Source organism: Pteropus medius, unplaced genomic scaffold, assembly GCF_902729225.1.
Source record: "Pteropus medius unplaced genomic scaffold, Ma_sr-lr_union100, whole genome shotgun sequence".
Classification (NCBI taxonomy): domain Eukaryota; kingdom Metazoa; phylum Chordata; class Mammalia; order Chiroptera; family Pteropodidae; genus Pteropus; species Pteropus medius.
The window spans coordinates 11,504,809-11,519,019 of NW_024342473.1; the positions used below are offsets into that span (position 1 = coordinate 11,504,809).

The 14,211-nt window shown below is 44.4% G+C and overlaps 2 protein-coding genes across 11 annotated transcripts in view; one reads left to right on the forward strand and one right to left on the reverse strand.

The window, feature by feature from the left end:
* The window catches only part of AAGAB (alpha and gamma adaptin binding protein), a 50,765-nt gene extending 41,260 nt beyond the window's left edge, over positions 1-9,505 (forward strand). For 3 of the 10 annotated variants that reach the window (XM_039865228.1, XM_039865232.1, XM_039865234.1), the window contains 2 exons: positions 379-428; positions 1,093-2,883. In XM_039865228.1, the coding sequence (XP_039721162.1) occupies positions 379-428; positions 1,093-1,170 (128 nt within the window). In that variant the 3' untranslated portion in view covers positions 1,171-2,883. Of the gene's footprint in view, positions 1-378; positions 429-1,092; positions 2,884-4,475; positions 4,779-4,841; positions 5,042-7,612 lie in introns of those variants that run through there. The other 7 variants (XR_005653356.1, XM_039865230.1, XM_039865231.1 and 4 more) reach the window with 7 other exon arrangements.
* The window catches only part of SMAD3 (SMAD family member 3), a 116,498-nt gene continuing 110,398 nt past the window's right edge, over positions 8,112-14,211 (reverse strand). Inside the window, exon 9 of the mRNA XM_039865226.1 lies at positions 8,112-12,457. Coding sequence (XP_039721160.1) covers positions 12,334-12,457 — 124 coding nt within the window. The 3' untranslated portion in view covers positions 8,112-12,333. The remainder of the gene's footprint in view (positions 12,458-14,211) is intronic.

Sequence of the window (14,211 nt, forward strand, 5' to 3'; positions counted from 1 at the left end):
GGGATTTTATTTTGTAATTGCTCATTGGATTTCATGCCCTGGTCTCAGCTATTTTGAGAAACTGGGGGACTTCGCCATCCTCTGTTGATAAAAATTCCCTGGAGAAAATGTTCCTTTTCATTCTCTCATTCTCCCTTCTTCTCTTGCCTGTTTTCTTTTAGTGTGTCTCGTTAACATGGAATCAGTAAGATCCTTACTAATTTACATCATTCCCATCTGGAAAATTTGGGAAGACTTATACTTCTTAACAGCTGTAATGAGTACACTATGAACATATGTCTTGAAACCTACTTCCCATCTTCTAGTGTTAGAATATCCATACACTTCAGATTCTCCTGTGCTATTAGACAAGTTTCTTAAGATATATTTTCCCCCTAGACAAGGCTGCGACGCTTCCTCACGAGCAAAGAAAGTTGCATGCAGAAAAGGTGAGACAATCAGTCAGGTATTTATTGAGTATATATGAAAGGTCCAGTGCTATTAGAATTATAGCACTTGTTTATTAATTATACTTGTTTACTTCTGAAGTGTCTTAGCGTGAACTTTTCATTGGATTTTAACATAACTGATTGAATGTGTATACAATAGTAATTTAGTTGCTGCAGTCAAACCAAGATTTTTCAAATGTATGTTGAGTGACATGGAACTTTCATCGAGACTCAGGATGTTTGCCTTCCCAACTGTTGGGCTGGAAAACTCTTAGTTATTTTGTTATGTTTTGTTATTACCAACGCAACACATATTCTTGGCAGGAAATACATATGGTTTATGATATTCTATTGTATGAATGTTTCATAATTTATCCAGTTCCCTTTTAGACAATTAGGTCATGTGAATTTTTTGCTTCTATAAATAGTGGACCTGCACATATTCTTACATATCACCAGTGTACGCAACTGATTACATCCTGAGTATAAATTTTCTAGAAGTGGAAATCCTGGGTCAGGGTATTCAAGGGTTTTGATATGTGTTGCCAGAGGGCGAGAGGGGCAGGGTGTAGAATTTTAGGTCTTGATCAGTTCAAAGTATGACATATGAAATGAGCTGAAATTTAGCTGTTGCCTGAAATTTGTTGCACACTTCTCTCCACAGGTGGCCAAAGCATTCTGGATGGCAATTGGAGGAGACAGAGATGAAATCGAAGGCCTTTCATCTGATGAAGAACACTAATTTATTCACACTAGGGTCTGACTAACAGAGATGGTAACTCTCTCAACCTGAGATATTTCCCTACTGAACCCAGTTAGCTTTTGCTGAACTTCCCATCATCATGTGGGCTGTCTGACTTGTTTATAGGATCCCCTTAATTTTAGTGTTAAGTAGAAGATTAAAGAGAAAGTTTTTCTTGCTCAGTATATTGTAGTAGGGAGGAGTATGACGACAGTAAGGAGTGAGAAGTTTTCAAATACACTTTTTTTGTTCTAGGAATGAGAGTGGATGAGAGGCTCAGAGGTCTGTGATTTGCCCAAGTTGAAGAAAACCACCAAGCCATTCATAGTCAACCTTTTAAGTAGCATTCCTTGTACTCACACTTGATTACTGCAGGCCAGGAGCTTGTGCCACCTTCCCTGGGTGTTCTGGATTTTTTGCTTCCAAGGAACTTGCTGCTCTGAACTTTGATGCTTTTGGTGGGAAGAAAGGAAGCAGCTGCAGATTTGATTTGTGCTGTAGCATAGATGGGACCAAGGATAGTGGCCGTCAGATTAGTCTCTAGCTAAAAAAATGCTTCCGGGCATTTCAATTAAAATAGTGTCTGAGCTCATGCTAGAAAGTATTGAGAAGCCAGTGTGAATTTTTAGACTGTAATCAATGAGGCAAAGGTTTTCTACTCTGGTAGGGATAAAACAGACCTCTTTACCGTGCATGCGTGCATGCGTGCGTGTGTGTGTGTGTATGTTTGCGCGTGTGCATGAGACAGAGAGAAACTTAAGGAATTCCCTGTATGGGCCATTAGAAAGTATGTGATCATATACTGAGATTTTCGCATTAGTATTACTGTGAAGAAACTCTTCTTCCTTAGAGTTCTCCCCGGTACTTGAAATGTCAGAGCTGTGTTGACACACTTTATACCCTTGATCCCTGCCAAAATAGTAACAGTAAGGGATGGGAGAGGTGGGAAAGGATGTGAAACATGAGGTAATTAATCCCTGAGTACCTTGTGTCACTTCCAGGGCTGAGCGGGTCAGCCCCAGGGAACTGATCACCAAAGGGAAACTTTCCAAAGGAAGAGTAGGAAACACAGCAAATAAAAATCCTTATTTCTGTTTTGTGTAGATGTTGTAATGCATATTATGAACCTTCACTGATAGTCACCGCCATGGCTCTAAATGGCACAGGCACCAGGGCTGGATGGTGCTGGCACATGGGCTGAGAACTGCTTCTTGGCCTAGTGTGCTTACGAGTAGAAACAAGTTTCAGACCCCTATGTGCACCGTCTTCTAAGTGCTGCAGAATGTGAAACAGATGGCAGAGGGAGTGGAGGGTTCAGAGTGCCGGGCCAAGGTGATCACCAGAGGAAGGTTTCAGTGATTGGAGCATTCAGGAAGAGCCAGTCCAGGCAACTTTGGAGACGGTCTTCCTTGATGACCTTTTTTTCCTCTTCCTTTTTACTATTTAGAAAAGTCTTTGAGATGATAGTTTATCATGCCATTAGTGTCTCTTTGAGGTGACTGCATTAGCCATTCATAGGAATGTAAGGGAAGTTGAATCTGTGTTGCAAAATGAAAGGTGGAACATGTATTTCTTAAAACATAAAAGGTTTCAGATAATATATTAAGATCACATGGTTAGGGAAACAGACTAGAAAAAGCTGTGAACTTGATTTTGTGGATTAAACAAAGCCAGATGATTAAAATGTGACTTAATTTATAAAATCTGCTAATATGTATTGTTATGATTTATTGTTTTGTAGTAGGGGATGTCGGATTAGGCATAAATAGTGAATAATCCAAGAATCTAAGAATTTGTCAAACTCGCTGTCTTGGAATCCATCATGCATATGTATAATATCAAGTCATATTTTCAAGACCTCGACTACCTGGGGATATCAGCACCTTCTAGGGGACATGTGGTATAAAAATGTCTAGTGATGGACAAAGGCCCATGTTGAGTAGTGATCATGAGCTAATGGTGCAATAACAGTTGCAGTCTATCTAAAGTGACTTATATACGTACCATTACAAGTTATTATGGACTGTCCATCTGGGATTTAAAAGGAGAAACTTGGTTTTTCCCCTTAAACATTTCTCTGTTTGTGTAACACTGACACATAGTAGGCCCTTAATTTTGGTCTGGATTCATATTTGATAGTTCGTTGAATGTGATCACAAAGTTTGAAAGTCTATGCATGTTAGAAGATAAGGAGAGATGAGAATGAACTTGTATTCCACAAGAAAATCATGTGTTATGTAATAATTTTAGAGTGATGAAGACATAGATATTTTTATAATTTTAAAATTTGTTATCCTGCCAGAGTATGAGAAGATTGACAGAACCAATTTGTTTGCTCTCTATTAATAGAACTTGGCCACATCTAATTCAGAGAAGCTGGAGATTCAGGGAAGCTAGACTTAGATGGCTGAGTAATATGGGATGTGGTTCAAGGACCATAGAGCATGTCAGGCCATTAGTGCAAATTACTTATAACATATGAAATGTGAGATATGGCTAACTTAAGTTCCCACTCTGGAGAAGTAAAGATAAGCGTGTTTGCATGGCTGATGTCGGATTCCCTTAACCTTGGGCCAGTCTCTTAACAATGGCCATCTAAAGAGTACGTGGAGTGCCCCTTGCCCTGCCTTGGCCTGCCCTGGAAAAACAATCTTAGAAGAATCACTGTCTAAGGGTAAGATGAGAGCTCCGTGAACTATTCTGAGCTTGAGTGTTTGCTGATGCAAAGCTATATTTAGCAAACATGTGTCTAGTGTGGTCAGAGGTTCTGATTCATTGAACGTTCTGATTGATGGGGACAGAGTTCCAGAGAATGCTGTAATGAGTTAGAGCTGCCCTTCACCCTCCCAAAATTTAAAAATAGATAAGACAATTTAGCCATAGCATTCTGTCATTAAATACCAAATCTTATTCGAGGTTCGTAGGTGGAGAAAGCGTAGAAAATCTGTTCAAGTATACCCTTAGTATAGGGTTGGCTTGAAAACAACACCCTGTTAACTTTCCCATGATTTGTATGTCTCATAAAAGTAGTATGCTGACTGCAGGACAAAGTTCTAGTTTTGATTTAGATTCCACCTGGGGTTTAATTTAGTGATCCATGCTTGCATCTTTGACATGTAAGCTCTTGCAGAAAAGGTCTTAGAAATTCTCTAAGTTTCATATTTTGGGCATTACCCATATTTGTTACTAACATCAAAAGTCTTGCTCTTAATTGAGATATCTTTATTCAAAGTGTGTGTGTGTGTGTGTGGCAATTCTAGTATAGGAAGTGTCTTGCTCGATTCTGAGGTGTGTCTGATTTGCAGAATGAAGAATTAAGAAGATGTAATAGTGACAGTGTGGCCCTTTTGTTGGAACATCATTGAGCCCCATTCCAGCTCTTAATGATTTACAGTTCTGTGTTTCCTGTTGGAAAAATATCGATTCAAAATGTGGACTTAATGGTTATTACTGCATCTTTGGAATACAAGTTCGGGAAGAAAAAAACTTTATTCCTCTAGAATCCTTTAATATCTGTATGTATCTGTTCATAGGTTCAAATACTCTCTCCCCATAACTATAAATCTGGGAGGCACAAACAGGTCAAATACAGCAGTTCATGCCCAGCCTCCCTGGTTCTCTCTTATAAAGGATGTGACCAATTATTTCCTCTCCCCTTTCTTATCAACCAGATGGCTTTAATGCTATAAAAACATGAACTAAGTGAATCCTGGGGTAGGAACTTTATGAAAACAGCAGCGTAATTTGAGAAAGAAGACTCTCTTTGAGCCCAAGGACTTGGTGTGCATCAATCTTGCTGCTCCAGGAAATTCTCAGGAAGTGATAAATGGTGAAGTTAGAACGTCTCAAAATTAAAGGTGAGAAAAAGCAACTATAACCTGTTTCTCTACCCTGGCGAGAGCTGAAATAAGAATCAGCCGACACCATCTAGGAACCTCCTTGTGCCAAACTGCAGCAGGCAGGTATGGCAGAGTTTGCAGACCTGTTAAGGCTCTTCCCTAGGAGATCATCGTCTAGCTCAGGGGGCCATAGCAGGCACAGAAGGTAGAGTGTTGAGCAGACTGTGAAGAGCGCCGTGACCAGCCTTAATTGCTGTGGGAAGGAGAGAGTAGAGTCGGGAGGAGCATAAAGTGCACCATGGAGCAGTGGTTCCGAAACTTGAGCCTGGCGGGCCCCACTCCAGAGTTTGATTCAGTAGGTCCAAGGTGGCACCTGAGGATGTGCGTTTCTAACATCCTAGGTGTTACTGATACTGCTGGTCAGAGACCACACTTGAGACCCTCTGACTTAGAGGAAATGATGATTATATTGAGCTGGAAGGATAAGAATTTGGGCAGGTAAGGTGGGTGGAGGCAGCAAAATTCTTAGTGGAAGTTACGGTATAAACAAAGGTTTGGAGATAAGAAAGCGAGGGGTTACATTGCGAAAACCCCAGTAGATGAATTAGAGAAACAGTAGTAGAGACATCGGAGAGAACTTTGAAATCCTATTTTGTGGAGCCTGCGCTTTACTCTGGAGGCAATCAAGGTGCCAAAAGGTTTAGAGTAGAAAATATGTCTAACCATAGTTACATGCCAGGAAAATCTGGCAGTAACATTAGCCAAGTCTAATTGATGAGCACTGTCTGCCTGAAGAGCTGTGTTGAGGAGGATTCTGAGGCTGAGGATGGACCCAGCACTGTGATTAGCAAGTTTTCGCCATGGATAGAGAAATAAAGAGAATAGTGGTAAATTGGCCACATAATCTGCCATCCCTGGACTAGAAGAGGACAAATTAAGAGAATGTTGGAATGAGTAACTGTTATGAGAGATAATTAGGAACTATATTCTGGTGGCATTCCTTCAACCATATATATGGACTCACTAAAGGCTAGCACAGTGGAAATGGATGCAAAAGATATTGCTAAGGTAGAATCTACGAGATACGGGCTCTAATTGATTCATTCATTGAATAAAAACTATGTGGCAGCCAAGAGAAGCGGGGGATAATAAAATATAAGCTCTGCTCTCAAGGAACTCATAGCCTAGAGGAGAGAGCCATACAGTTAATACAAGTTGAGAATGTGGTGATAGATTCATGAAAGGCTTCCTAGAGATGTCCGAGCATTTGAGAGATGAGTCTCAAAGCATCAGTGAAAGTTAAGTGAACTGGTGGTACATGCCAGAAAGGTCGGGGGCGGGGGTTACAGATTGGGGAAGAGGGGTTCATGTTCCAAGCAGAGTCTAAGGAACATGTTGCTTGGTTGCAGAGTGTAAGGCAGCCAACTGTGAGAGCTATGTAGAGGCTGAATGAGGGTCAAGTGGTCCACATTCAAGACCTTAGAATTTATGCTGTGCATTGGGGGTGAGAGGGTACATCTAGGGTCAGGCAGGTTAGTGGGGGTGATGTAAATGATGCAGTTACAGGAAAACAGACTGCAGTTATCCAGGTGCTGGAGGACCTGTTGTATAGGGCCATGAGAGTAGAGAAACAGGACTGTTTGGATGCGGGGAATGAAGGGTGGATGACTATGACATCTCTGGCTGTAGGGTGAGTAAATCGTTGAGCCAAAAATGGGGCTTGAAGACCAGATGAAAGAGATGGTTTAATAAGGGCAATGTGAATTCCACTTTTTAAATTGTGAGTTTCAGATATTTGTGGCATAACTCCATGTACCAGTAGCCAGCAGGTTATTGGCTACAAGTTCGAAGCTTGGGATCGATGTCTGGGCTGTAAATACTGATTTGGGAGTCATTAGCATTTATGTGGCTTGAAATCACACAAGTAGATCACTCTGGAGGAATTTCGAGACTACATACAGTGGTCCAGGAACACCAACCCAGAAGGAGTAGGCAGGAAGAGCAGGTTTTGGCCCAAGAAACAGAGGAGATGGTATGAGAGGGCCAAGGAGAACCAGGCCATTCAGGGAATAGGGCCTTTCCAAAAGGGAGGTTTGATCAACGGGCAGCTGGTGATGAGAGCAAGGAAAAATACATCAAGCTGCTCAGGACTTGGAAAATGGGGAGTCAAAAAAGGGAGCTAGCTCGAGCAAGGTGGAAGATGATCCAGTTTCGGGGGGGTGTTAAGTTTCAGATCGTGTTTAACAGGCAGCTGGTATTTAAAGTTGTGGAGCTCAAGGAACAGGTTGGGTTAGAGGTACAGATTAGAGAGTATTTCTGAGAAATTCAGACTGGATAAAACCTTGGGGAACATTAGGGGCAGGAGGGTAGATCTGGCCAAATAATCAAAGTTAGGAATTTGATGCCGTTCTATTTTGTGAAGTCTGTGCCCCCTCCTGGTACGGCGGGGTGTTTGGACTCTGGTGAGTTCCTTAGGAGACTGCTGTAAAAGTGGCTCCGCTAAAGGACTATTCCAGTCTCATTCTGTCACCACTCCCTCAGATTCTGTTTATTCATTTTAATCATCCTGTTTCTTAATCCACATCATCTTGGGTCAATATAAGATTCAGCCAAGGAAGGAATTTTGAAGTCTCTTTCTTCTTGGGAGTTTCAAATTTAAGATGAATTTTCACAGGAGCTAACAGGAAAAGTCACCTCAGCTGGAAAGTGGAAACCTACTTTTTCACGAATCTAAAACTGCCTCTATGCCTGGGGGAAGATTAGTCTGGTGGCATCTAATCATTTGCCAAAGGCCTTCAAGGACAGGGAAAATGAATACAAATTGACACTGCAGAGACAGCATCGATGGGTCTTGTGCAGTGCTTCGATGCGGGGAGCAAGGGAGCTGTACTACATGGGGGACTTTTGAACTTTGCTTGGCTGACACTACATGGTACCCTTAGTAAGTGAATGAGGGCAGTGGGGTATTACATGAGGCTATGGCAGAAAGTGGCCTGGCACACCCTCGGTCAAAGTGCACTTGGGCTTAGAGACATCTTTCTCCAGTGCCCTGCGTTCTGGGGATCCCTTGTAAATCTCCCCACCCAGACATGGCAGCAAAAATGAGACTGAGCTCCTGGCACAGGAGCTTTTCAATGAAAAGTTTATTAGAAGGGTACTTGGAGGGGGAGAGAGGACACAAATCTTTTAACAATAGTACAATGCTTAACCAGGTGCTCTGCTCGTAAGATACAAAAGTTAGAAAAATCTAAAACACTATAAATACGTACATGCTTTTTACAAAGGTATTAAAAGGTCAAGCTGGCTGAGATGTGAAGGTAATCAGCATCGTCCACGTTCTAGTCCCCCAGCAAACACGCACCAAGAGCGTCCCAAACAGAACAGCCAAGTTGCAACAGCAGCGAGGGTGAGTGAAGGCGTCTTGGAGAAAGGGGGCTCCAGCCCTCCGTGTAAAGTTCTCACCCCTAGGAAGGGCCTGTCTTTGACTCAGCTGCCTGTTCTTACACGCTGTGACATGCTTGGTGAGCCTGGGCTGGTGTTTCGGATGCTGAGCCAAAATGCCACTGTGCCCTCAAGCCACATTCTTCCAGCCACTGCGCTTGGGAGGAGAGACCTTTCCAGCTTTTTTCAAAAAATTAAATATAGTTGTCCATCTTGAGCGGTTTAAAGAATTATATAAATATAAAACACCAGGATGCGAGAGTGTACATTACTTGAGCATAAAAAATAAGAATCAATTATTGAATCACAGAGAATTTCTCAATCCAGTTTACACAACAGGTGAGTTTTCTTGGTTTCTGCAAAGTTGCCTGTATGTCATCTCCCCACTGACTGACACCCATCAGAGATGCCTCTTCATTTGTGATCCATGCCCTCTGTATACATTTTCCTACTATCCCACCTACTTGAGAAATAGCTGATACTCCATAAAAGGGTGGCATACATTGTGAAGACTGTTCCTTGATGGGGTTCTAGAAGGGAACATTTATGCCACACCAAGAAAAATAGTACAGCTTAGCAGGCTGAGGCTTTCTTCTAGGGAAGTGGAGACATGTAGATTTCTGGGAGCATTCCCAACTCTGCCACTCAAAAGTCACACAGTAAATCACAGGGTCCAGAACTAAACCTATGCCCTCTTGCTACTGGTAACCCAGCCCATGAGCAGTCTGCAGCTTCCTTTCCCTCCCTCTCCTTTTAAGGACTAAGGAGAGCTGCCTAATATGAGCTCTTGCCCTGCAGGGAGCCTCTGAAATGGCAGCTTGGAGCTAAGGATGCAATCAGATATCTGCCTTCTCACATACATGCATGACGTGCACACACTAAAAGAAAACCTTTCTCTGCGGTTTGAGTAAAAGCACTTAGCATTGGAATATGTCCAAACTCTAGGAAGCCAAGAGGAGATGGAGAAAAACAAAACAAGCACAAGTAATGGGCTACAGCTCATTCCAATACATTAACAATGATTTAAAAAAATAATCACGGTCAATAAAAAAATACAACAGACAACATAAGGACAATGGAAAAGTCTGCCAGCAGCCTTGCCCTCATGTGTGTTCTTCCTAAGAGTCAAAGTCCCCGCTCCAGACTCTAGGCTTGTCTTAAAATGTCAGCTCTTCTACAGCCTGCCAGGAAGGTGGCCAACTGAGATGATGTTCCAGCACAGGCCCGTAACCGGAACCTGCTGGGGCGGCTACCTAACGTTTGCGCTGGAAGGATCTAAGTTACTAAATAAAGTTCGAAAGGGGGAGGAGAGGAAAGGGAATGGAAGTTGGCTCCAGGGGAGGTGCTGTGAGGCAGAGGACCTGTGCCCCATGGCTAACTACTCTCACTCTGCAAGGTGAAGGTGGCCAGGCCGGGAGCCTGGGGCAGGGGAATAGCACATCGGTGCATCCTGGACAACTAAACGTAAAACCACTATCCAACAGCTACTGTTGCCCCTTTCAACTGTCCTTTAAGAAAGTTTTTAAATGTATAAATGCCTTTCCTACAACAGGATTTAAAAAATAAGTTTTGTGACAAAGTAAGGACACTAAAGTTACACATGCCCCAAAGCACCTACGCAGCCTCTATGATGAGAATGGCGCCAAGTCCTCACCTCTAGGTGCGAGCCTACCTACAGTTTCCCTTACGCTGCTTCCTCCAGCAGTCTAGTCTATAAAGAAAAAAGACGAAGTAGCTTTTGGAAAAACTAAAACTTCCTGCCTCTTAGCAGTAGCCTTCAGCTCTGACCATCAAGAGTTCTAAGACATCATCCAAACGTAGCCAAAAATGATCATTCAATCACCAAAATTAGGCTGTACCTGAAGCTAGTTGCCAAGTACCTGGAGGACAGCTGTGTGCCATAGGAAGGGAGCCCTCACGGGATCATGGAGTAGGTGGAGAATGCAGGCCCTCAGAGGCCAGAACGGAATCATGCAAACCATGAGTTTCAGACCTGACCGGAAACATGAATGCACATCCAGGAGGTTCACATGGCTTCCTGTATCTGTAAGAAGCAGTCCACAGATCATTTCATGCCAGGCACAAACTTCGGACACAGTATTTGGCCCTCTCAGGTGGAACAAAGGGTTTTGCATGGTCTCTGAGTTGTGTGTCAACGTCCCTGTGAGAAGACTAGCACAGTTCTAGCAAGGTGCTCTGTCTCTTCCTGTGTCCTCAGGAGGCTTGGCAAGCAACTCTCCTACCTGGAAACCTCAAAGACAGAGCTTCAGAGGCGAAGGTTCTTGCAGGTGAGGCACCAGGAAGTCCCCAACATCTCCATATAGCATCAGAAATGTCATCACATTTGAGGTTGAGATACCTGCCAAAAGTATACTTTCTTCCCTTCACCTGGAATAAGGACTTCCATAGGAAATCCCTTTATTTTTCCTGGTAGAAATCCATGCAAAAATATGGGATAACTCATTTCATACAAAAACAGCAGCAAAGAATAAAGTACCAATTACAAGTGGCAATTCTGTCTGCTGTATTCTGCACAAGACCAGTAAAAGGGCTTTTTTTTTTTTTCCAAGTTGAAATAATTTATAATAGTTTTCTCACTAATTGCCACTGGGAGCAGTACTTATTACACAATATAACTGCTAGAGTTGTCACTGATAATCCTCTACTGTGAACTAGATAATCTTATATCCCAGGGGAAAGATGACAGACTTCTTTGCACCAAGCCTGCAATTTTCAAAGGTGTAAAAAATTTTAATAGCCCTTTCATTTGCCTATATTGGCCTGAGATTTTTCCCTTCTGGTGAATTTGCTTCTGTTAATTTCAGCTTCCAAAAGTGCTGGCAGGTGTCTTCTCAACAAAACCTGCAAAGCTTCACCTTGGGAGAGAAGTTGCTGGGTTCCACTCTGGTTTCCCAGTGAATGTGCCAAACCCAGGATTTTCTTAAAGTATAAAACAGACATTAAAAGAGCATATGATAAAGTTCATTTAATTAACGCAACTGACTACATAAACCTATGTAGCCGAATGCATGAGAATACGAAATGAGCTCTTACGACTGAGACCCACGCAACGTAGCGCTGCCTGAGCCTGAACACCATCATTCCACAAGGCCGCTCGCTTTGTGTGAACACTTCACGTAATTAAATCTCTTTGAGATTAACGTGCTAATATAAACTATGCATATGCACTGAGTTTCAGCAGATCCTTCTAAATGTTCAAAGTGAAAAAGGACAAATTTTCAAGAGGTCTCTCTCTCTGTCCACCTTTTCTCATTGTCCCTGCCTGGTCTGAATACACTAGCTCACAGCCAATCAGTATGTTCTGAGGGGGAGGAGACAGACGAACCCCTACGCACCCCAAGTCAGTCCAGTTCCCTCCAGGACAGGGTCTGCGGAGGGAGTGCTGGGGCTCCCCATGCTCAGCTGTAGAGGATTTTGTCAAAAGCGCCAGAAGCCTGGGCATGAAGTTTACACCCCCGCAGGCTTTTCCCTACCCAGAGTAACTCCACTCTCCAGTCCTGAACACATGGCCATTTCCTGTTGGACAGTGACATCTCAGATTGCTGTCACTGAAAAGGGAGCTGGGGAGGAAGGGGCAGGTGGTGACATACTACCTGTTTGCTCAAGCCACCAAAGCAGAAGACATTTCTTGCTCTTCAAACTGGGACAAGGGCAAATGTGTTCAGCAGACACAGCTGTTCATAAGACCATCTCTGGGTTTGCTTTTGTGCTTTGGAGAACAGGTTGGTGCCACTCTGTTTGAGGGAGAAATATTTCTTCTTCCTTGATGACAGTGAGTTGAGTTCCAATTTTCTCCACCTCCTACATGGCCATTTTCCCCCAGCCCGCCCTCCCCCACCCTCCCCCTTCACACCCAACGTCTCTAGGACACACTGGAACAGCGGATGCTTGGGGAGCCCATCTGGGTGAGGACCTTGTCAAGCCATTGCAAAGGCCCATTCAGGTGTAGCTCGATCCAGCAGGGGGTGCTGGTCACTGTCTGTCTCCTACAAGACACAGGAAAAGGGGTAGGGGACTTTAAAAATGTTTAGAAGGTCACACCTATAAGAACGCCTTTTTCTTCTTTGGTGACAGTCTTCTTCCCAGAGCCAGTGATAGGTCCTGCCTTGCTCTACCCCGAGTGCCTTAGAGGAGGCGCCAATAACTGGCTGAAACTTCCAGGCCACGTGCCTCCAACCAGGAAGAACTTGGGGCAAATCGGTTTCTCCTGATGGGGGATGAGGTGGCCCTTAAAGTGTTAAACATGTAAAGCAGATTCCAGGGTACCCTAGAGGCCCACACAATGCTGTGACAAGCCCCAGACAGAACTTCCAGCCTGAACAAAGGTCTCCCTGGATCCCATCTGTCCTGAATGGGCACCCTGGCTCCCCTGTCTCCAGACCCGGGCCCAGCCCCAGCAGGCCGCGATGACGTGTGTCTGTCTGATTGAGGGGTGTTTTTTACAAAGTGCCGACAGAGTCCACATGCCGTCGGTTCCCAATGTGCTGATATAATTCCCATCTATGGCCTTATTTTGGAAAATCTTACGAGCAGAGCGAGCCATGAAACAATTACTGGAAAAAACCAAGGCACACCACACGTTTCTTTTCCCCAAAGCACTTTGTCTAAATTCGGGCTGGTTGATGACGCAGCTCATAGGCGAGCGCCCAAAGGCCTCCACCGAGCAAAGGCTATCTGCCTAGGCCGGAGGTGCTGGTGCCAGCTGGAGGTGAGAGGCCTGGGCCCTGGGCCCTGCTTTGGGCCACCTCACCGAGAGAAGGGATGAAACCCTACTCTGCTTGGCCCAAGAGGCAGAAGGAGGGCAAAACTGTTCTGGGAAGGGGCCGCACCCACCAGTTAGGTTGCTCTGTGCTGCTGCCAGGTGGCAGTGACGTGGTGGGCCGCACAGCACTGGGTGTGCTGGCACCATGTCCTGCACGGTGATACAGTGCCCCCAGGGAGAGGCTTCCACCACCAAGGGGCCTCTTCCCAGTGCTTGAAGCTGGAGGGCTGTGGTGCCGCACCAGGTCGAGGGCCGCTGGCCCGAGGGCACCGCCCTCTTTGCTTCGCCCCAGTAGAGGGCCAGAAATGGGAGTGCAGACTCGGGCCTGGGGTTCCCGCCTGATCTGGGTGCCTGAGCATGGCCCTCTCAACTGCATTCTGAGTGTCAGAAGACCAAATGGATTTCCCTCTGGCTCTTTTCCGTTGGTCTATCTTTTAATATTTCCCTTCCCACACAAAAAAAATATTAATTTTCTAACCTTTCAACTCCTGTTCCCTAAGTGATTTCAGCCAGAGCTAAAAGGTGGGCTAAACTATCCCTTGGGCTCGGCATTTGGGCCTGGGCTGTTCTCCTCGGGCCAGTATAACTGGGTTGTACGTTCTGAGGTCTGACCACTCTGATGGCTCAATTGGTCACTCATCCCGGATTTCAGAGAGACGCCCACAGACCAAGGTGCTTTGTTCCCTGGCACTGTAGGGCAGACACTGGGAACAGCAGCTAAAATACGGTAAATAGAAGAGGATTTTACGGACCGAAATCCTCTAATGAGAATCTGACTTTCCATAAGTCATGCTCATCTGGATTTCATTATAAACGGTGGCCCAGAGCCAATATTGAAATGGGTTTGGCTTGGGTGCAAAATGACTGCAAAACAAAATGGATTCCAAACATCTGGAAAAATGAAGAGAAGGGGAGAGTAACTTGCAAGGCGCTGGCTCCTGCTGACGTGTGAGTACCTCTGTGTCTGCCTGGGGGGCT